Source organism: Sinocyclocheilus grahami, unplaced genomic scaffold, assembly GCF_001515645.1.
Source record: "Sinocyclocheilus grahami isolate Dianchi unplaced genomic scaffold, SAMN03320097.WGS_v1.1 scaffold430.1, whole genome shotgun sequence".
Classification (NCBI taxonomy): Eukaryota; Metazoa; Chordata; class Actinopteri; order Cypriniformes; family Cyprinidae; genus Sinocyclocheilus; species Sinocyclocheilus grahami.
In genome coordinates this window covers 347,049-369,397 of record NW_015505609.1, presented here as the reverse complement: position 1 = coordinate 369,397, position 22,349 = coordinate 347,049, and the positions used below count along the sequence as shown (strand labels likewise).

At 37.8% G+C, this 22,349-nt stretch overlaps 1 protein-coding gene across 1 annotated transcript in view; it reads right to left on the bottom strand.

The window, feature by feature from the left end:
* The window catches only part of LOC107551707 (receptor-type tyrosine-protein phosphatase F-like), a 301,032-nt gene that overhangs the window by 37,825 nt on the left and 240,858 nt on the right, over positions 1–22,349 (bottom strand). Inside the window, exons 13-18 of the mRNA XM_016233423.1 lie at positions 7,794–7,911; positions 5,061–5,639; positions 3,800–3,897; positions 3,007–3,263; positions 854–935; positions 12–239 (exon numbers count right to left, since the gene is read on the bottom strand). Of these exons, the coding sequence (XP_016088909.1) occupies positions 12–239; positions 854–935; positions 3,007–3,263; positions 3,800–3,897; positions 5,061–5,639; positions 7,794–7,911 (1,362 nt within the window). The remainder of the gene's footprint in view (positions 1–11; positions 240–853; positions 936–3,006; positions 3,264–3,799; positions 3,898–5,060; positions 5,640–7,793; positions 7,912–22,349) is intronic.

The following is a 22,349-nucleotide window of genomic DNA, read 5'->3' as shown; positions in this document are numbered from 1 at the left end:
AACCGTAGTACCTGCTTCTCATTGGCAGTAACAGGGTATTGGTCCTTGAGTTCAGCCATGACAAAGCACTGGTAGTGTCGGTTGTTAGGAAGGGGACGGTTGTAGAAGCCGTTGTACGTCTTTTCGTCTCCCAAGGTGAAGGTGTCTGGGAGGGATTGCAGCTTTGCGGCGATGTACGGCCTAACAGTGTCCGTGTGACGTCGTCTCCTGAGCAGAGCTCCCTCACTAGACTCCAAGAGCTGAGGAAGAGATCAGAAAGAGATGAATTAGTGCAGGACAACAGACATAAACACCACAGGTTCACAGTGTTATGTGGAAAAGTAATGCTTAGTTTGTCAATAACTTTCATTTGAATTGCCTGTAAATATAAAAGTATTTATTATACAGAAACTGTACAAATTATTAAATGGTCTATTATTAATATATTTACAGGGGTATAAGCCAGCAACAACAAAAACAAACTTTCAGTCTTTTAACCAATGGACTTTAATGACTCCCTTCCTAAAACGCAAAAAATAGCTATATATAGTCATGTATACAGACACATTTATACTAAGAAACATATTATAAATGTGTATGAAATAATATGGAATTTATTTCCTTTTATATTTAACTGGAAACTGGACTATCTTTAGCAATAACTCAGCATTTTAGAATGGTTTCTGAATGACCATGTGACACCGAAGACTGGAGGAATGTTTGCTGACAATTCAGCTTTCCCATCACAGTAATACATTACTATTTTCAAAAGGTTTACAGGTCTAGAAATCACATTTTTTAAATTCCCTGATATTCCCAGGTTTTCCATTACTCTGGTAATTCTGCTAATAGTAAAAAAACAGGAATGACTCACCTCATCCAGCTCCATCTCGTCAGGATTAACCCACTTACGGGATGATGTAAGAGACACGGGCATGACCACAATGTAGTACCACCTGTACAGAAAACAACGATATTAGCATATACACCTTTACGACTCTCGACTTCACTACAGCAGCTTGAACAAGCGTCACTATTTACTGTATACCAGAAAAGGTTGTAGATTTTAGCTGGTGGGAATTGAAGGCGGCCCATTCCAGGTGTGTGAGTGTGTAGAAAAACTGATGACTTGCTTTCTGGGTAATAGCTCCAGTTAATCATCTCAACGCTACTGGTTTTAAATAATCAGCTCTATCTTTCAGAGCGTGAGTGAATGGAACACTCAGAATGAGCTGTCAGGTGGTCCGGACAAGCATAACTTTAGGAGAGTGGCATTCAGCTGCTCATAATAAGACTGGGGCCGAGGCTTTAATTTGGCTGGTGTCTGATATGAGAGGCAGTTTCAAAATCACCTCCAAGAAAAACTCTCTCGGTGCTTCAGAGCTCCGCCATTACTGGAGAACGAAGCGCTGTATCTGACACGAAATCCCACATTAATCAGCGCTACTCCAAATGCCAATCTTCTCCAAGACTTTCTCATCCTCAACACTCTGGTAATCTTTTTACCAATCGAAAAGGCACTCTGGAGCACAGCCCTGTTCTCCTCCTGGGATTGGCAACAAGCTTTTTTTTTTTTTGACCACAGTGCACCAGCTCTGATTTTGTCAAAGGCCAAGACGTCAGAGAAGAAATCTCCCAGCTTGCGGTTCAGTCGCAAATTAGTTCATTTTTTTTAGGGAACGTAATTGGCTGTGGAAAATCGTGACTCACAAACAACATGTTCCTCTCAAAGGACAAAAACAATCTCCACTTTTCTTCCATTACCTCCTCATTCATGAAAAATTAAGTGTTGAAAATTACATATAAACATTATTCGGCCTGAGAGGTGGGGTGGGGGGGGGGGATAATTGCATGGTAATGGTGTGTGAGCTACAATGCAGAACGGAAAGCATGCCGTCATTGACCCAAATGGGGCTGCAGGCATTACTTTGGGCAGCGTCACTGTATCCGAATGGATTTATGAGGTTTAAATAGAGGGGAAGGAGTTGAGCACAACAGTAAGATGATAACTATATCAAATCAGCTAATTCTTTGACAAAAGAGAACTCTTTATGCACATATTCAAATTCTGCTAAAAGCTATTTCTTTTTTTTAAAACAAATAAAAGTTTCACAAAATGTATACAAAAAATATGCTATACACAAAAAACTCAAAAAAAGAAAACAACAAAAAACAAGAGACCCCCCCCCCCACCTACCCCCCACGAACAGGCACCAGATAAAATGAAAAATATACACCTTAAACAAAGACATACGTAATCAAACATAAACAAAACATTAAAGATGGAGTGAAGGAATAAAACAGTGAAGCTATCCATTCAACTCTTAAAAAGATACCTAAGGAAGGGGCCCCAGATTTGATAACATTTTTTAGAAACATCGATCTTGGAAAAGCAAATCCTTTCGAGCTTGACGGCAGCAACCATCTCCGCCAACCATTTTTGAAAACTGGGCGGTAAAGAGGACTTCCAATCCATCAAAATCACCCTTTTAGCTACCACCATACCAAACATAAGAGACAATTGGTGAGAATGTGTTAATGCTAAAGTAGGGTCAGAACATCCAAGCAAAGCTAATTCAAGATCTGGAGTGATATCTTCTCCAAAAACATTTGAATACCACCGAAAAATATTCTTCCAAAACTCAGAAATCTCAGGGCAAAACCAAAAAGAATGAGCATGTGTGCCATCTGAGCTCTTACATCTTTCACATAATGGGGAAATTGAAGGTTACATTTGATTGAGTTTAGTTTTGGTATAGTGTAACCTATGCAATACTTTAAACTGTATAAGTTGTAATCTAGCATTAATAGAGCAGGTATGAATTCGTTTCAGTCCCTAAAAGCTATTTCTAAATTACTTCTGCTGTTTTATACAGATATCCCATTTTCTTTGCATACCTATATAAACTATACTATGAATGAATGAACGAATCAATCAATCAATCAAACAATACATTTTTTTCATCTTATTTTCTCACCAACTAAAAGCATAATCCATTTTGTTTGTCTGATTACTAGAGTACTAACCTGATAGGAGCTGTGGTAGGCAATTTGGGCAGGTTGATGGTGAGTTTGCCATTGCTGGTCTGGTCTGCTGTGTACAGGACAGGTTTAGTTTTGAACAGGTCAGGTGCGGTACGAATAGAGACCTGCTGCTGCAGGCCACCAGCGCTATTTCCCCGGCTCATCAGCACGAAGGAATAATTAGTGTCCGGCTGCAGTTGCGTGATCAGCTTCCTCTTGAGGTTGCCCTGGACTTCCACACTCTGCTGGTTATAGAGGATCTGCAGGAGGGAGAGGTTCAATTTCACTCAGTTGCACAGTTCACTAAATCTAATTTTTATTTAGTTTCATTTAAACAAAGAACTTGATTGCATAAACAGACTTTATCCCCACGCAGCTGCTTTAAGCGATGGAAACCGTGTGCTGTTTTCTGGGCTTGGCTGATCAGGAGATTACTGTTATGGTTTTATACCAGTGGCTGGCATGCAGAGATGCCACACAGACTGTCTGTCAAGTTCACTGTAGGCCAGAGACCGTTCTGACAGACTTTCCACACTGTTTCTGCATACTGACCAATACTGTGACTTGCAATTTTGCTAAACCACATGTGAATTTACAGAATCAGCACTTAAAACCTATTAGGTAAGATTACATTCACATCTGTCACAGTCTAATCATTTTATATGGGATTTAGACAATTATACAGTTAACTCCCAAGTGCAAGCCTATAAAAAGGGTATAAAAACAAACAAATTCTTGTGAAGAATATATTTTAATACAACGAACTTTTTGTCAATGTTCGTTAATGGGGTCTTACCTTAAAAGGCACTTGGGATTTATAATTTTCTGGCACCTCCCAGGTGAGAAGGACAGAGGTTTTCATCACAGCTTTGACACCAAAACTTGTGGCAAATGCTATTGGACAGAGAACAGGGATTTCATAAGCATATATATAGAGCATAGGGTTTGAATTACGTATAAGGTAACATTTAAAACAGCACTGATCTCTTGTGTGAAATTACTGACACTGCAATAAAGTGCTTACAATATCTTGTACTTACATAATTTTTAATAAAGAAAGAAATACTGTCTGAATACTGCCTATAAAAGCTGTTCTGTAAAATGGAAAATCAGCTTATTTGTTGAGAAAAATATGAAGAAATAGTGCTATACCTCCTCCGTCAGGAAGCTTCAAACTTATTTTTTAAAACGTATTAGTTTTATTTTAGTATTATTTATATATTATTATAGTATTTATTAATATTTTGAATGATCTCTTTTATTTTTATATTTTATAGTTTTCTTTTTCATTGTAGTTTGTCTTTTTTCTAAATATTTCAATATAAGAATTTTTTAACTTCAATAAAGTTTTTGTTTAAGTAATTATAGTACTTCAACTTATTTCAGGTAGTTGCCAAGGCAACATTCTAAATTTTCAAAAAAATGTCAATCATTTATTTATTTAATATTTATATTTCATTTTATTTAAGCTTTATTTTAATTATCGAAAACTATTTTTAATAACTTTAGTTTGTAGTATTACGTTCTTTCAGTTTAGTTCTTTTCAGAAGTTGAATGTTAACGTGAATGTTAAGTAAAAAAAACAAAGGCAGGATTTTTCCATTTGCCTTAAAAACCACTCAATGTGAAGATAACTGGACTTTTTCATAGTGCACATTCATCACAGTGTTAGCATGACAAAATTAACTACGTTATGTCAACCGTGTGTTATTGCAGAAAAATAATAACATTTGTTGGTTATCTGGTGATTTTGTTTGTGAACAACAGTGGACAGTGGCTTTCAAATGTGTTAAGACAGAAATTAACATGTTCCGGTGTTATTTTTTGGACCCAATCTTTCAAGCAACATGAACAGGTGTGTAGTATGTGGGCCTTCATGCACCGTATACACTATATCATTAAATAAAGTGTATAAGGTGCATTCTACTGTAATTATGTTACAGTGCATTGCAATTATCTGTGGATTGACACAGTAATAAATTACACTTCAGAGGGATAAAAGGATTTCTGCATCTGTTTAAGTGATTTAACGTAAGTCATGCAGTCTAAACACAAACCAGGTGATGTAGACATGGTCCTGCTCTGGATACTAGGACTTATGGGACCCCCTCCCTTGCTGGTGAAGGCTTGCACACGGATATCATAGGTGGTGTCTGGCCGAAGCCCCTGGATGGTCATCTGAGTGTCAGATGTGCGATTGGTGCCGTTCTGTATGTTGTTGATGTCACGGTACATCACTAGATATTGTGTGATCCGGCCGTTGCGCTCAGAGAGGGCCGGGGGGTCCCAGGCAAGGCGGGTGGTGGAGGTGGTCAGGCCTACGACACGTAGGTTGAGGGGAAACCCACTTGGCACGTCCTCCGGTGTGCTGATCTCTTTTACATACTCCTCTCCAGCTCCTGCCCGGTTTCTGGCGCTCAGGTGGAAGGTGTAGGTGGCGCCCTTGTGCAGTTCTGTGGCGGTGTGGTGGTCGTCATTGCGTGCGAACTCACGGACTTCATAGTTTTCATCCTCCACACGCTTGTACCGTAGTCGGTAGCCAATCAGCTCACCCACCATGTCCTTAGGAGGCTGCCACTGGATGAGGGCCGTGTTGCCAATGGTGGTGCTGATGATCATGGTGGGTTTCCCAGGCACTGCGGGGGCAGAGTGAGAATGTGAAAAGGCATTGTTAAAAAGAGCGTTATTTGCATGACCACTAACACCACATGCCACAATTAGGTATCAAATAACCTGCCTTAAAAGTGTGTTTCCTCTTTTATTTGATCTGGACTGTCTAAAACATCCTCTTATTCTGGCATTACGGACCACCTATTTATGGCAAGTAGTCTTCATCAAAGAATTCTGAAAATCATCAAATCATCATCAAATAATTCTGAAAAAAAGCTTTATGGTTTCTACAATAATACTATCTGCTTGATAATAAGTATTAAAGGGGTCATATGATGCGATTTCAAGTTTTCCTTTCTCTTTGGAGTGTTACAAGCTGATGCGCATAGATAAGATCCCTTGACTTTGCTATGAAGTTTAAGTATTTGCTATTGACTGTTCAAATGCAGAGTTTTGCGAGAGAGAGAGACAGGGTCAGTCAGCTGTCTTAACCGTGGCTTACTGCAAATACTGCAAACACATACTAGCTTCCTCACTGTGTCTGTCATAGGACTCTGTTCCCCTTTCAGGCTTGAACTGATGGTAAAACTAATGACATTATTTACTGTCTTTACATTTATTTTGAAAGATGAAGCTTGCGATTATGGAAAGGGGCGTTACATTTCCGACGAGTGCTTGCGGTGTTCGGCCAATAACAATGCACTGGGTCAGCTGGCCAATCAGAGCAGACTGCGCTTGTCGGAAGGAGGGGGCTTTGTAGAAAACTAAGCATTTGAGAGAGGCGGGGCATAGAGGACCTACAATAATGTACAGTATTTGAAAAATAATGTGTTTTTTGAACATTAAAGCATGTCAACATATTCTGTTACACCAAATACACAAAATAATGATCTTTAAAAAAGCATCACATGACCCCTTTAAGTAAATATTAAGCACAACTATTTTTCAACATTGCCAATATGAAATGTTGCTTGATCAGCAAATCAGCACATTAGAATGATTCTGAAGGATCATGTGACACTGAATACTGGTGTAATGGCTACTGAAAATTCACAGGAATAAACTGATATATTACAATACACAAAATCTACCACAAACTTTTAATGATGTATAACTACAATGACTTATAAATGTTCTTTCATACTGACCTTAAAGGGGTCCTATTATGCTCTTTTACAAAGTCTTGATTTTGTTTTGGGGTGTACTAGAACAGACTCTCATACTAATATTTTACATTAATACAACACCTCTCGCCCCAGTCTGGCATGAACAGCTCGAGTAGTTCCTGTATCAAATGAAGGCCCGCCTTCTGAAATACGAAATGTGCTGTGATTGGTTAGCTGGGTGCTGTTATTGGCATCACTCGGCGCCTGGTTGGGAAATGTCATAGCCACTTGCGAGCTTCAGTGTGAATATTGCGTCAAAGTCAAATCAATTTGAGTGCGATTTAATCCCGGATGATTGTAGCCACTCTAAATTCGTCTGCCTTGGGAACGCTAGCGTGTCTCCGACATAGTGATAACACTCGTTGCCTTCTCTAGTGCAGCTCAACCAGGTCTCGTCCCATTCGTCGGTATTTGTGATATCACAAATCCCGGAAAATATGCGTTGTAGTCCAAATGAGTCGTTCGTTGTAGTTTTTGAAAAGTGATTTCTGTTAAATAAAATATCTCCTTTTGAATTGGACTTTGAGCTTTGTAACTTTGCAGATCTTTTTTATGCTCGAACAGCAACATTACAGACTAAGTTGAAAAAGTGAAGAAGCATAATAGGACCCCTTTAAATCTATATTTATAATGTTTAATAATAATAAAAAGTGAAGACCCTTCCATCTATTTTATCCTTTGAGTGAAGAAATGTCTTGGAAAAGCTGCTTTTGATTAAATGTCACCAGCCATTCGACAATGAATTGTCACTGAAAACCTTGAAAGATGCATTCATATTTTAAAATTTCGTCTGTAATGTGATGTATTTGTAGGTAGATCAGGACATTGAGTAGAATATAGCATTTTGTGCCACCAGTTGAGAAGAAAAGATACACCAGATGTCAAGCAAGATTTAAAATAGTTTTTCTTAGGAACAATGTACAATGAATCAATAAATCAATGAATAAGACCAGAAAAATGCATTGGAAAATAAACAGGGTGAATTCAGAATGTGAATTAAGAGTGAATTCTTACCTGCTCCGGTGGTGGTGATGACTTTGGCTTTGCTGCGTGCCCCATCACCCTTGGTTGTGTATGCTGCCACGGTAACGGAGTAAGAGGTCTCAGAGTGAAGTCCAGTGATCACAGCCTCCTGTGAAACAGAAACAGCATGATCCCTAAGATGCCAAGACAGCTTTATCTAGAGACTCCCTCATGCCATCCCCACTGGCAGACACTGATCATAAACCCTCCAATAAACCACACACACCCCAATGCTTAACCATTTCCAACCTCCCTTTTAAAACCGTATTTATGACATATTTTTCATTTCATTTTGCACATTCAAACAAGAACTCTGAAAGGCTTCGAAAAGCTCTATAGAAGCTCTTCCAAGTCACAAAGAGAAGAACCAAAGCTGCCCAACCATGGGTGTCAATGTTCTTGCTTTACACTAGTGACAGCAAATTATGTTTTAACAATCCAGCTGAAAAACTGTCAGTAATTAGTATGTAATTATATATTTGGTCACACTTTATATTAGGTGGCCTTAACTACTATGTACTTGCATCAAAAAATAAGTACAATGTACTTATTGTGGTCATATTGTATTGCAAAACACTTTTGCTGCTATTGAGGTGGGATACGGGTAAGGTTAGACACAGGTTTGGTGGTATGGGTAGGTTTAAGGGTGGGTTAAGGTGTAAGGGATGGGTCAACAGTGTAATTACAAATGTAAGTACATAAATGAATTACAGATGTAATTACATGCAGGTATTTTAAAAATATAAGTACAATGTAAAAACATGTATGTAAACAATAAGTGCATTCTACCAAATTATTAATTTAAAAGTAATTACACAGTAGTTAAGGCCACCTAATATAAAGTGGGACCATATATATTTTTCCTTTTTTGAAAACCTTCAAAGATTTTTGTTGGTCAAATTAGTTTGCAAACTACTGTAAATAATAACTGGTGTATAGAAGAGCAATGACATATCTGGTTGACATCAACAGATAACCTGTGTGAGCATTTGAACAAACTCACAAACCAAAGGAAAAAAAGAGCCAAACATAGCACACGCAAGCACCTGTAGGAACACGAACACGCACGCGCACACACACACACACACACACACACACACACACACACACAGTCTTCATTAGGGTTAAAACACAATATTTTCATGACTTCTCCCAAAGATAGTCTATACAGTAATAATACATTTGCTCTAATGATTCAGCATCCACACAGTGAGAATAAATTTGGCTTTCAGCAATCAAACAGTTCTCCAAATTCACTTTCAAATCGGCACAAACAAAGAAATGCATCAAAGCTAAATTAATTCAATGATAAAAAATAACCTACTAAAACTGTGCTTCATTAATCCAGTTACTCAACCTCTTTCAACATGAATAAGCTATATGAATATAAAACTAATTTGACTGAAGAAATGTCATGAGGAATAATGTCTGTAAAGCCTAGTTACTCAGGTAATCTCTTCTTAGTGTACTGGCACGGTTACCTGCACATGATGTGCTGAAAATCCTCACACACACATGGAAATAAACCAAGCACATGTTCACCCGCCACACACTTATAAAAATACCAGGCTCCTATATTACACATGCCCACACATCCTCTGGTAAATTAAATTCCTGAAAATGGCATTTTAAAAGCTTCTTGTTAGCCTTTTTAGCATGTTTCTTCTATAATTAAGCTTTTAATTATATTAATACTTATACCAATATGTGCCCACTGTTTCACAATTTTCTTTTTTAAAATGGAGATTGCTTGGTTTGGTTTGCAGTCCCGCTGAAACCCTAAAGAGAGGGAACACGGGATAAAATGCAAATGACTGGAAAAATGTAAACGACCTTTTAAATTTGAGCGTTTATTCATTACTTTAATCACACAAAATTACTTTTTAAAGGCAAAGCAATTGCATTTTCGTCTCTCATTTTCTCCATCTTAAGTAGTGCTCTTTTATCAGTTTTTCGAGCAAAGGGAACAGCTTGCACCAAGTAGGAAGAGGTTAAAACAATTCTGTGAGTACACTAGGGCACGTTCACTTTTAGCAGCAATTTATTATAAACTAAGCATTGTGCTCTCAAAGCTCTACTGACAAAAAATTGTTTTCAGTTAACTTTGCATTATTGCATTTGATTTGTTTCTCATCAGAATTGCAAGATATAAACTCAAGACAAGTTTATAACACAGATGTGAGAAAAAAGTCAGAATTGTAAGATAGACTTTTTTCGTCACCCAAACAACAGTTACTAACTCACTATTCATGTTCAAGCTAAATTTGATTCTCCGGAAATTTCTTTTGATAATGGAACAAGGTGAGAATATTGGCGTGGCATCTGTGGGGTTATTAGGTGTATGTTTCCTCTATACACTGAGTCACACTTCATTAGTGAGCTAGCAGCTGACACCAACCTTCAAAATGGCTGATTGCTAGAATAAATAACAGAGGTGCACAGATGTCACACGCTGACACCAGTATGTCTCTCTGTTGTCAAGCCATAATCAATGTCATCAGTGAAAAGAGCAGCACAGTCCCATTACGTGTTGCTGGTACCTCTGAATAGAGCCTGAGGTGAAAGAAATGAATTTAGGTTCTCACCTTTGATTAAAAAAGAGGATCTAAAAATGGCTTAAACTTAGGTAGGGCAATGTCTATAGTACCATATTAAACTGTAAAATTACTGTAAAAAGCATAATTTACAGTTCAGATACAAGTTTTCACAAAAACAAAATGTTTTATAAAATGATCAACTTTACATTTCAGCCTTTAAACCATTTAAGAAATTGATGAGTCAAAAGTATTAATTATTATATTAATTTAAACAATTATTATATCAATTAAATAACATAAATTAGGGCTGTGACAAAAAATTATATCTTGATAATTTTCTGGGATTTTATCAATAACTATAATTAGACAATATTTTGCTATAGAGTGTGTTATTGTGCTGATATCTTTTCTCTAATTGTGCTGACAGCTGAATCCTGAATTTTTGTATATTCTTCATATTCTGTGTGGTCAGTTCACAGCAGTGATAGAAATTAATAATTTCCAACCAGTTTTATGGGCATTTTTACCCTAAAGCCATTTTTTTTCTAAAAGTGTGCACCATCTTTTGAGTCAAATTCTTGCATTTGGGCTGTTACCACGCAAATGAAATCAGTATCAACAAAATTGATCTTTGCAATGCAGAGGAAACACAGAAGCGGCATTAGAAGTGGCATTTAGATGTATTTACACACTGTTTAATGCAGCTCTGAGGGACATTAAATACTTTAAATGCATAAATAATGTTTTGATATTTTAAACATAAAACATTGAAAAATTATGTTTCGAGATTATTTTAAAAATGAAAAGGTACCTTAAATGTGAAATTAGCAAATCACTGTTAAGTGAGTCATTGTGATTGAACTGAATCATTTAAACGGTTGATTCATTCAGAAAGGAAACACTGTCGTGTTGCTCAGAGACGCAAAACAGCGCTGTGGCTGTGTTTGGAATGATTTTTGTTGGCGAAATAGACCAAAAACAGGAAATATGGTGTCTAAAACCTAAGTCTCTTAATATTAACTTCTTGTTTATTGAACTGTTGTAAGAAATCAATATTACATTTGTAATCATGCTGACTTTTGGGGAAAAAATTGTGTGATATTAACTATATGAAATTATATAAATATATAAATTTTCTGCCCCATATCTTGAACTATGTGATAATTCTAAATGCATTTTAATAGACTGATTAATGCAGTGAAAGAACGCACTGTAAATGCGAACACGCACTAGTCTAACCTGCTAGACTTCATCAGGTAATGTACGAGCGCATTCTATAGGTGTTTTGTTTGCTTTTCGCGATATTCTCGATAATATCAAATCGCACATCCTTATAACAACAATGACGATATTATCGCAGACCATACATATCGCACACCCCTATGTTTAGATTTTTATAATGCATTGTCTTCTTATCGATCCACCAGTTCACATTTAAAGCTCTGCGTGTTTGTAGGGTAAAAACATGGGTCGATTTTCGTATTTGTCTGAACTCTGAACAAAACAACAGTTTTATTGAAAATGCTCATTCATTCTCTGCCAGCAGGTGGAGCGTTTGGTAGAAATATAACTGTTTCCCCAGTAACAGCAGAACACAAAGTAGCGCAGCTGCGGACTTTGAATGTGCAGCGCTCGTGTTTATTCAATGAAATCATAGCCTTTTGAAGATTAATCGTCACAGTCAGCCATATCGCAATTCTGGTCTTTCTGTCCCCAAATTTAAGACCTCTTGAAATCCTAATTAAGAATTTCTTGTACAATTTAAGACTTTTTAAGGCCTTAAATTTGATACAACTAAATTTAAGACTAAGACTTTTTTAAGACCCGCAGAAACCCTGTTTAATATAGTGATGTAACTACTGTCCCATTGCTTTATCTGTGTCTCACATGGTCATATTATTAGTAGGCCTATTAGATACAGTATCTCACAGAAGTGAGTACACCCCTCACATTTTTGTAAATATTTTATTATATCTTTTCATGTGACAACACTGAAGAAATGACACTTTGCTACAATGTAAAGTAGTGAGTGTACAGCTTGTATAACAGTGTAAATTTGCTGTCCCCTCAAAATATCTCAACACACATCCATTAATGTCTAAACCGCTGGCCACAAAAGTGAGCCACGACCACTGCCTTGCTAAAGAAGCTGAGGGTAAAGGTGATGGATTGGCCAAGCATGAGCATCCTCAAACGGAAGGTGGAGGAGCACAAGGTCTCCAACATCCACCAGCTCTGTGATGTCGTCATGAAGGAGTGGAAGAGGACTCCAGTGGCAACATGTGAAGCTCTGGTGAACTCCATGCCCAAGAGGGTTAAGGCAGTGCTGGAAAATAATGGTGTGCGCACAAAATATTGACACTTTGGGACCAATTTGGACATTTTCACTTAGGGGTGTACTCACTTTTGTGGCCAGCAGTTTAGACATTAATGGATGTGTGTTGAGTTATTTTGAGGGGACAGGAAATTTACACTGTTATACAAGCTGTACACTCACTACTTTACATTGTAGCAAAGTGTCATTTCTTCAGTGTTGTCACATGAAAAGATATAATAAAATATTTACAAAAATGTGAGGGGTGTACTCACTTCTGTGAGATACTGTATATTCAGTCCAAAAGTGTGACAAAACTGTGCTACTATAAATAATTGCAAAGTGCAGACCAATTATCCACTGAACAGAGCATTGTAAATGTAGAAGCGGGCACGAACCACTGCAATGCACAGAACAGATCCTGAAGAGCACTAATTTCAACCAAAATACCATAATTACAACTGTAATATTTGTACTGAATCTGGCACCTTCTTCAAACAGTGTAAAAAGAAAGTAAGCAGTCTGCTTTGATGGTTGTACCTAAAACACATCTGATAAAAAGTGAATACGTGTTTTGTCACTGTGATCTCAAGATGTGGAAGTGATAACCTGACAACTTGCAAGCAGATTATTCAATTAGCACTTTTAAACAGTATCTCAAGGGCTCAGCATTGGGCAATTTAATTAGCTCCTGTACTATAGGCTTTGCATTTGATGTATTTTTTATTTATATTACCTTATTATTATTATTATTATCTTGCATTTTACTTTTTACATCTCATACTTGTTATTTCTATGTACTCTCGTTTTTCTTAAACAGACAGTTTTTATTATCCTTTATCTCCTTCATATTATCCTTCAATAGTTTGGTGTAGGTACGATTTTTGAAATAAGCCCTATATGCTCACCAAGGCTTCATTTACAGTAAAAACAGTAATATTGTGAAATACTATTACAATTTAAAATAACCATTTATAATTATATTTTAAAATGTAATTTATTCCTGTGATGGCAAAGTCTTCAGTGTCACATGATCCTTTACCATGGTCAATTTTCGCAAGGGCAGTTTAACCCCAACATAGAGAGAGTAACTTTGGAGGACAACCTCAATTTGTACACAAATTCATGCACGACTAACTAGAGACCCCAGTGACAGCTCAGGGTCACCAGGGCAGGTGTGAATCCTGGTTTTAACGTATGAATCCGAGATTCCAGAAATCCAGTTCGCAGACAGGCTGCCAGACAGCCCTGGATCATGGGAGAGGGAAAAGAGAGCGATTTGGTGGGAGCAAGCAATTGGCTCACGCTGAATGTTTTCCAGGCAGGTGGCAGCATGCAGTGGCAGCAGAGCAGGTGCTGTCGCTAACAGCAGGGCTCCAGAGAGACGGCAGCCAGTCTGCTGGCACAGAGATGGGCAGACTGAGAAATGCGGTCAGGCTTCACTGGGAGGAAAACGACACTGGTAACTGAAGTGAGCCCATTTCTTTGGCTATTTTTTAATGCTCCAAATCTAGGCAGTAAGATGATTTACTAGCGCAACGCAAGCCAGGGCCCGGACTGTAGTGGGCTGTCACGCAACTACAAGAATCTTTTGAGTAAACTCTGGAATAACAAGACACACACACACACACACACACACACACACACACACACACAAAGGCATGCTCACAGACAACACACACCTACACACACAAAGAGCTGTAGTGTTGAAAGCCGACTGTTGTCTGCAGATTTCTCTTTCCAGCCAGGCTTCACTGGTTTTCAACACTCACAGCACACATAACCCTGAACCCATCCCGCAGGTAACATCATTCAGCGGTTTTCTTCCCCAACCCCTTCAGTCATCACCCAGGGGCCAAGCAGATTGTAACTTCTCCATTAATATCCCCTTCCATGCTTCCATGTGCTCAAAAAAAAAAGAAGAAATAAAAAAAATGTAAAAAAGAAGAAAATTAAGAGAAAAAACTTAAATGTATTTAATTCTAATTGAATAATAAAACAAATCTGACCTGTTTGTGGTGACTACTGAAACGCATTGCATATTATTTTTGTGTAGATTATGTGGTTTATAAATGAGCTAACGTGGTTTATGGCATGATTTCTGGAATACTTACATCCGATTGGTCAGACATTTTGTGGTAAAATATTATAGTATAATGACTGATAAACTGTATAATTGTTTATTATACAATTAACAAGAAAAAACACACACACACACACACACACACACACACACACACACACAAAGGCATGCTCACAGACAACACACACCTACACACACAAAGAGCTGTAGTGTTGAAAGCCGACTGTTGTCTGCAGATTTCTCTTTCCAGCCAGGCTTCACTGGTTTTCAACACTCACAGCACACATAACCCTGAACCCATCCCGCAGGTAACATCATTCAGCGGTTTTCTTCCCCAACCCCTTCAGTCATCACCCAGGGGCCAAGCAGATTGTAACTTCTCCATTAATATCCCCTTCCATGCTTCCATGTGCTCAAAAAAAAAAGAAGAAATAAAAAAAATGTAAAAAAGAAGAAAATTAAGAGAAAAAACTTAAATGTATTTAATTCTAATTGAATAATAAAACAAATCTGACCTGTTTGTGGTGACTACTGAAACGCATTGCATATTATTTTTGTGTAGATTATGTGGTTTATAAATGAGCTAACGTGGTTTATGGCATGATTTCTGGAATACTTACATCCGATTGGTCAGACATTTTGTGGTAAAATATTATAGTATAATGACTGATAAACTGTATAATTGTTTATTATACAATTAACAATGGTTGTTTCTGATAAAAGATTTGTTCTCACATAACTCAAATGTTTTATATGTTTTTTTTTTTTTGGTAAGGAGTAGTGTAATAAATGGAATAATGTAGTTAACTGAATAAAATAATACATTTCAAAAATGGGTGTATTTTCCAATAATGACCAGCTAAATGTAAGTCCTTCCATAGTGTATAATGTAACATAGAAATAATGTAATTGCTAAAACAGTCGTAAAATCTGATTTAATGAGACATGGTTATCAAAATACTTCACAATGGCAACACTGGGATTTTTTTAATTATTTTTTTTTTTTTAAAGAAATGAATACTATTATTCTACAAGGATGAATCAAGTTGATCAAGAGTGACAGTAGACATTAATATTCTTATTTAAAAAAAATGTATTTCACATAAAGGTTGTCCTTTTAAATGCTCTATTGATCAAAGAATCCACAAAATGTTTGTGTGATTATAATAACCTCAAATCAAATGAGTGAGGTTTTATCATTTAGATAATGTTAAACTTAATGGTTTTTCATGAAATTTTCAACAGTAGTGCTCTAGTAGTGATGGTCTGTTCCATATTTTTTTGTAAGTGCGCATGTGATTGTGTGTGTGTGTGTGTGTGAGAGTGAATAACGGGTACTTGCTATGCCAAAAGTCATTAGTGCAGTCATTACACTGTCAGTGAAATGTGCTCTCAGGGGCCAGACCTTTAGAGCACGCGGCATCATTACCATTAGTAAATACAGTGCATTAGTGGGTGACCTTCAGTATAATGCTGAAAATGCTGCAATTTATTCTGGTCTTTTGTGTGTGTGTGTGTGTGTGTGTGTGTGTGAGAGAGAGAAAAAGTTTGTTTTTCAAAACAAAAAAAACTCAACAAAATTTGTTTGCCACAATGCTCAAAGATGCTAAAAAAAATCAGCTTTCATGCTGAATGTGTATTTTTTTTACCCCATTTCCCCCTTTTCAACAAGCTGCTTGGTCCAAATTCATATTAAGCACACAGTAGGGGTTCAATCAAACTGTTAATCCCTCCTTATAGGAAGAAACAAAGGAGAACTGTTAGTTTCAAACGAAGAAAAGCCAAGCGAGAGGAGAAAAAGCGACAGATGAACATACAAACACAGAGCATCCCGCAGGCCCAATGCCGCAAACCACCCGCTCACACTTGAGTTACTCACATATTCCGTGGACTCTTCAATTTTCCACTGATGGAAAACACATGACAGATGAGAGGTAGAAAATGAATCAGAGATGGCACTACTGGTGAGAAAAAAAAGCATTGCTACCTTTTTTTTCTCTCATCTACAGATGAACACCTAGCATTAACAGTGACATGCTATAGAGACAGAGGAGAAGGGTGGAGGAGGAGAGATGACAATATTTCACATTCAACACAGTGCTGAATAATGTCAGGTAAAAGGAGCAGCGGTATACTGCTAACAAGTGCAAGGTGCTTCATTCCATCGCTCTGTGGGAGAAGAAATGACAACTATTGCACCACTTACACCTGGTGCAAGAACGTTTTAGTCTCAGCACGGTTGTAAACATTGCAATGCACAAATACTTACCTGGGCCGCATTCATAATAAACCTGATAAGTGAACTCCAAAAGACATACATAAATATTGTATAATGCAAAACATTTATCACAAATGCACTGCCTGGTTACGTGTATATAATTTAAGAACATTTGTAACAGTTTTATGAAAGGATGCACAAAATATCGGTACCATATCAGTTATTTAATTTCTCAGTACGTACTGATATTGTATATTCAATTATGCAGCTCATTGAATCTATTCTTCATCTATTTTCGCATTATAATTATTATATTACATTATATATTGCATTATAATGTTGTGATGCCTAAATTCACATTTAAAATGAGTTTTAATTTGTAATTGTTTTTCATTTATTTAGACAAATTAGGATTGAGATTTGATATTTGCAAGTTCTTGGCCACAACACAAAAATTATCTTATCAATATTGACCAGATTTTTAATATTGTGCATGGCTAATTTGACCACATTGACACATTTGCACAAAAACAAACAATTACATTTACAGATTTTTTTGTTGTTGTTGCCCCTGCTGTTGGACGCTGGTATCACTGGCATTGTGCTGTCGGTGTATTCTGACAGGACAACCAACATTTCTAAAACTATTTTAATTTAAATTCAACATTTATATATAAAAAACATTTTTTGTAACTGTAAGTGAAACTCATCGGGATTGAAAGCCTATCTCTTGTTGCGAATCTCCTGGTGGTGTAGAGCATGAAATCCCATTACCCCCATAGCATTGCCAGCTTGGTGACATCAAACTTTACTGACACTGAGCACCCAGAACCACTGCTTTTTCTTACCCACCCTCAACAAAAGGCGCTCACATATGCATCAAATCCTCCCTGGACCGAGAATCCAGCATGGAGCCAACTCAACCGGAGTTGATATTCCTTTTCGGGAAGAAAGAGGAAAGTGCTCTTTTCTAACCGAGAATCTGCAAAGTGCAGTGAAGCACGTCACAATGTCAGTCTGTGGACCCCCACACTGTAATTTTCTATATTAGATCATTCTGCAAACATTCATCCATATCCTATAATTGCTTCTCATGATGGAGTTGATGTAGATCTGTGTGTATATTGCATAGCAGTACCATTAGCAGACTAGATGGATGCCAATATTTCAGTCTGTTTCCCTAACACACTGCTTCCCACACACAGACCTCATGCGGCCGATCCTATAGGATAATGCCTGGCATGTGTGGTGCTTTGTTAGCCTGTCGGCTACTCAGAGGTGGGAGCCTCATAGACGGTTTTAAAAGCCCCTGACAGCACAAAAGAAACCAGCAGCTTTGCCCAGAGCATGCCCTCCTAAAAGTCCAGTAACAATGATTTTATCTAGGGCACGGCTGCCTGGAGGCCCAACCGCCCGCCATTACCTTTCACGGCGAGGAGCTGAAGACATGCTGATAAGTTGAGTGGAAAGCGTAGAGGCTGAAACATTGATCAGATATAATGGGCCGGAGAGCGCTTCTAACCCTTCAGGCCTGCACTTAAGAGTTGTACTTCAATCATTTAGTCATCGCTGTTTCACTGCGTTCACTTCCTTCTCAAATGAACTACTCTTAAACCGCTGCTTTTAACTGTCCTATTAATTGTGCACATTACTGCAATGTGGACACGAACATGGACTTAGCACATACACAACCGGCATCCAAAGCCAGCACCGTTCTTTTAGGCCGATCTACACTCAATCTTCAACAGAACCCACAGCAGCACCGACACAAGAATCATGCAGTTAAATAAACACAAACAATCTCTTGAAACTCAAGTTAATGAGACAGTTTTTCTGCTTATCTGCTTTCTTAATGGGTTGTTGTTTTCCACATGGCACTTTAGCCCCCGTTAAACATACCGGCCTTTGCTTTCACAAAATTATCTCCTCAGAATCATTCTCTTTGAATGCAAGATGAATGAATCAGCCTAGTTTATTAAAAGGCTTCAGAGAGCAGAAAAAAAAAAGGTCAGAACTGATAGGAATCTTCCGCTGGAGCCAAATGCTGCAATTTCAGACAGGATATTAAAATAGTAATGGAAGTCTGTGTTTGTCAGATAAGAGGCTGATGGAGAACAAGAGATGAAAGGGAAAGATGGTGCTGATATTAATCAGGGGAAATAAAGGGCTCTCCTCTCTCTCCTTCATCTGACACTGGGGCCACCGAGGTGCTGTTTCACAACCCCAATTAAAAACACCTGAACCAACTAATCAAGGTCTTTAGGCATACTAGAATCTTCCAGGCAAGTTGGAGCTGAACTAGGACACTGGCCCTCAAAAAGCAGCTTTAGATACCCCTGATCTACTGGCAGGATGGTCGTAGTTTATGTATTCAATGTAATTGGGTTCGAACCTTCTATGTTTTTGGTACCAGCTCTTGTCCTTGACTACTAAAAGCCGCACCACCCACAGCTTGATCTCTCACTACGTCTGTCATTTTCTCGTTCCCTCTTCCATCCTACACCCACAACTAATGCAACAAGATCCTAACCAAACAGCACAGAAGAGTGACAGCTGTAATTGGAGGGGACTCTCATGCAGATTTATTAGAGATTCTTCATGGAAAGGTTGACAGGCTTCTCCAACGGCCACTTGCTCGGCTCTCGTGGCACATTGGAATGGATCAATTAACTCAATCTCTCAGTTAAATTTAGACTCAGAATGAGAGTGGTGTGTGGGTTCCCAGTCTGGCCTTTTTTGAAAAGAAAATGTGTTTATCCCACCCACGGACAAACAAGTGCTCGCTGGTTTCCTGGCTTTTCAGTTGAATGCCAGGGAGCCAGATGTGAGAGAGACTTCTCATGTTGCTCTGAGTGAGACAAATGGTGGGTTCAAATTGTGACACCGTCTCATTACACACTTAAATTCAAAGTTAAATCAATATTATATGTATTTACTGTTTTTAATACATGTTCTAATTATGCATGATATATCAGTGCACACTACCTTTAATGAAAATGTTGGCTATTATTAAATGCTAATCAACAGCCAAACATTTTAGGGTTCTTTTGTAGGTAATGCAGCCTTAATAAAAACTTGCCTTTATAAAACCATGTAAACTGAATTTATCCATTACATTTTTTTTTCTTTTTTTGACCTTGTAGTTTTTAATCAAAATATCATAACTCGATCTTCCGGTGAAACAACTTCTCTCTGGTGACGTTTGCCGGACTTCGCCAATCATTTAGTCCACTTATACCCCTCTTAACAATCGACTGCAAGCTCGGATTTAGATTGCATTGCCTCCAACAACCAATGGGTATACCAAGTCCCCGCCCTAGATCTAATTCTTTTCAATAATTTTTTCACTTGGTTGTACGTCACAACGTTTAAGAGTTATAGTTAACAGCAATAGTTTATGTAATACAAATAAATGGCAACAACAAAAAATAGAATAATTAAAAAAACTGTTACTGTTGGGATACTTGAGGGAGACGCATGATTATCCTCAAAAATAAAATGAAAACAAGTGAAATGAATGAAGGAAGACAAATGAGCGTTGTCGTTGTGTAGGTAGCTAGTCAGTTTGTAACTCATGTGTTAATGTTAATTTGTAGCTTAGCAATTAGGGTTTGGATCGGTTCAGTAATGCATACTAAGAGCAAATAAAAAACATTACAGATGCTTCTGCTCTCCTCAGAGATGTTTTAGGAGCCCATCCATGCAGAAGCTCATGCTCTTAGAGCCAGAGTGTCTCTGAAGGTGGTAGAGAAACATCACATATTAAAAATGAACAACTGGCAACCCCCAGAAGAACAAAAATGGATGTCTTGAGAAATCTGGATATTTTTGTCAAGACAAAAAGCACTACAAGCCATTTATCAAAGTAACTCTGCAACCACCCTGCCAAACCATTAGTGTTACACAATACACAATGGATTTTCATCACTTCTCCAACATATTTTCTCCCTTCTTCACTAGCTCTCCCTGGCCAATTACATCCCAGAGAGCAAAGCAACAACACATTTTATTTTTGTTCTGAGTAAGAGCGAAAAAATGAAGAAAGATGTAGACATAAACGTAACCAGAGTCTTATGATACATCTTCAATGTCTCAGAGAAAATTTAGACAAAAGGTGAAAATAAACAGGCCTGTATGGATTATTGTGTCTCAGCAAGTCTTTTCATGTTTTTTTTTTCTATGACAATGACAGCGAATGAGTCACGTCCTGGGACAAACCATCGCAGTTCATGGTAATTGACTCAACAACGCTTTAGATGTCATGGCGTATGAAGGGAATGTTGTTTGCCAAAAAGGGAGAGGCAAGTGCAGGTGCCCTTGGGTTGTGAGAGCAAAGAGGTCAACAGCAGTTCACCTGACAGATACTGTAAACAAAACCTGTCTATTGTTTTTTTTATTTGTTACCGATGGAAAAGTAGATGAAAAAAACTCACAACCAATGTGTCTCGTATGCTGTCAAAAACATTTAGAACCACTGACCTTGTGACATTAAACAAAGTTTACAATTTATGACTTGTGGAGGTGTTAGGGACTAGAGGCACTGAACAGACAAAACATCAACTGCACCAAAAATCCAGAGTGGCAAAGGTCACAAAGACCACTTTAAGCTCTGAGCAAGGGATTTTATAGAATATATCATTTAGAGATGCACTTATATACGCCCCTGATCACGCCCCTTACCATGCATCATCATCGTATGTAATCAAGGAGGTGCCATCAGAACAACTCATGTCTGTCCATCAATCAAAAGAGTGATAGCAATAACCAATATGGTACCAATATATGCATCCCTAATAAAATTAGCTGGAATCAATTAATGGCAGAAAATAAAACTTGCCAGTTCTAAGAGGTGGATTGAGCGCTGACGCGTAAGGTAGTACATTTGTATTTTACATGCACTCCTTCACTTGGGTATGTACTTATGCAAATGAGAAATAATCTTCTCGATGCACGAGAAAACCCCCGTTACCTGCTCATTTACTAAAAACCATTAAAGCCCACAGTGGTCCATAAACATCTCTTGTTACAGTCTTTTTTATTTTTCTAGCTCAGTGAGAGGAAATGCTTACACATGTAAATGAGAAACTCTTGTTTGGGGGCAGGGAAAGTGCAGCAAAACACATGTCTACACAAGTTAATTCTTAGCTAACAATTCAAGAGGAGAAGCATTTAAATGACCCCAATCAAATTCTCTCTATTCCCGAAAAGTGTCTACTTTAAGAAATTCATGGATATCTAAATCCCTCCTAAGGATTACTATCTTTATTCCATCTCAGTGCACCCATGTTTCTTTAGGCAGTTTTAAATCTCCTTATATTAATGCATCATGAGCGAATTGGGGGGGGGGGGGGGGGGGAAAAAAAAAAAAAAAATAAAAAAAAAAAAAGCATTTACA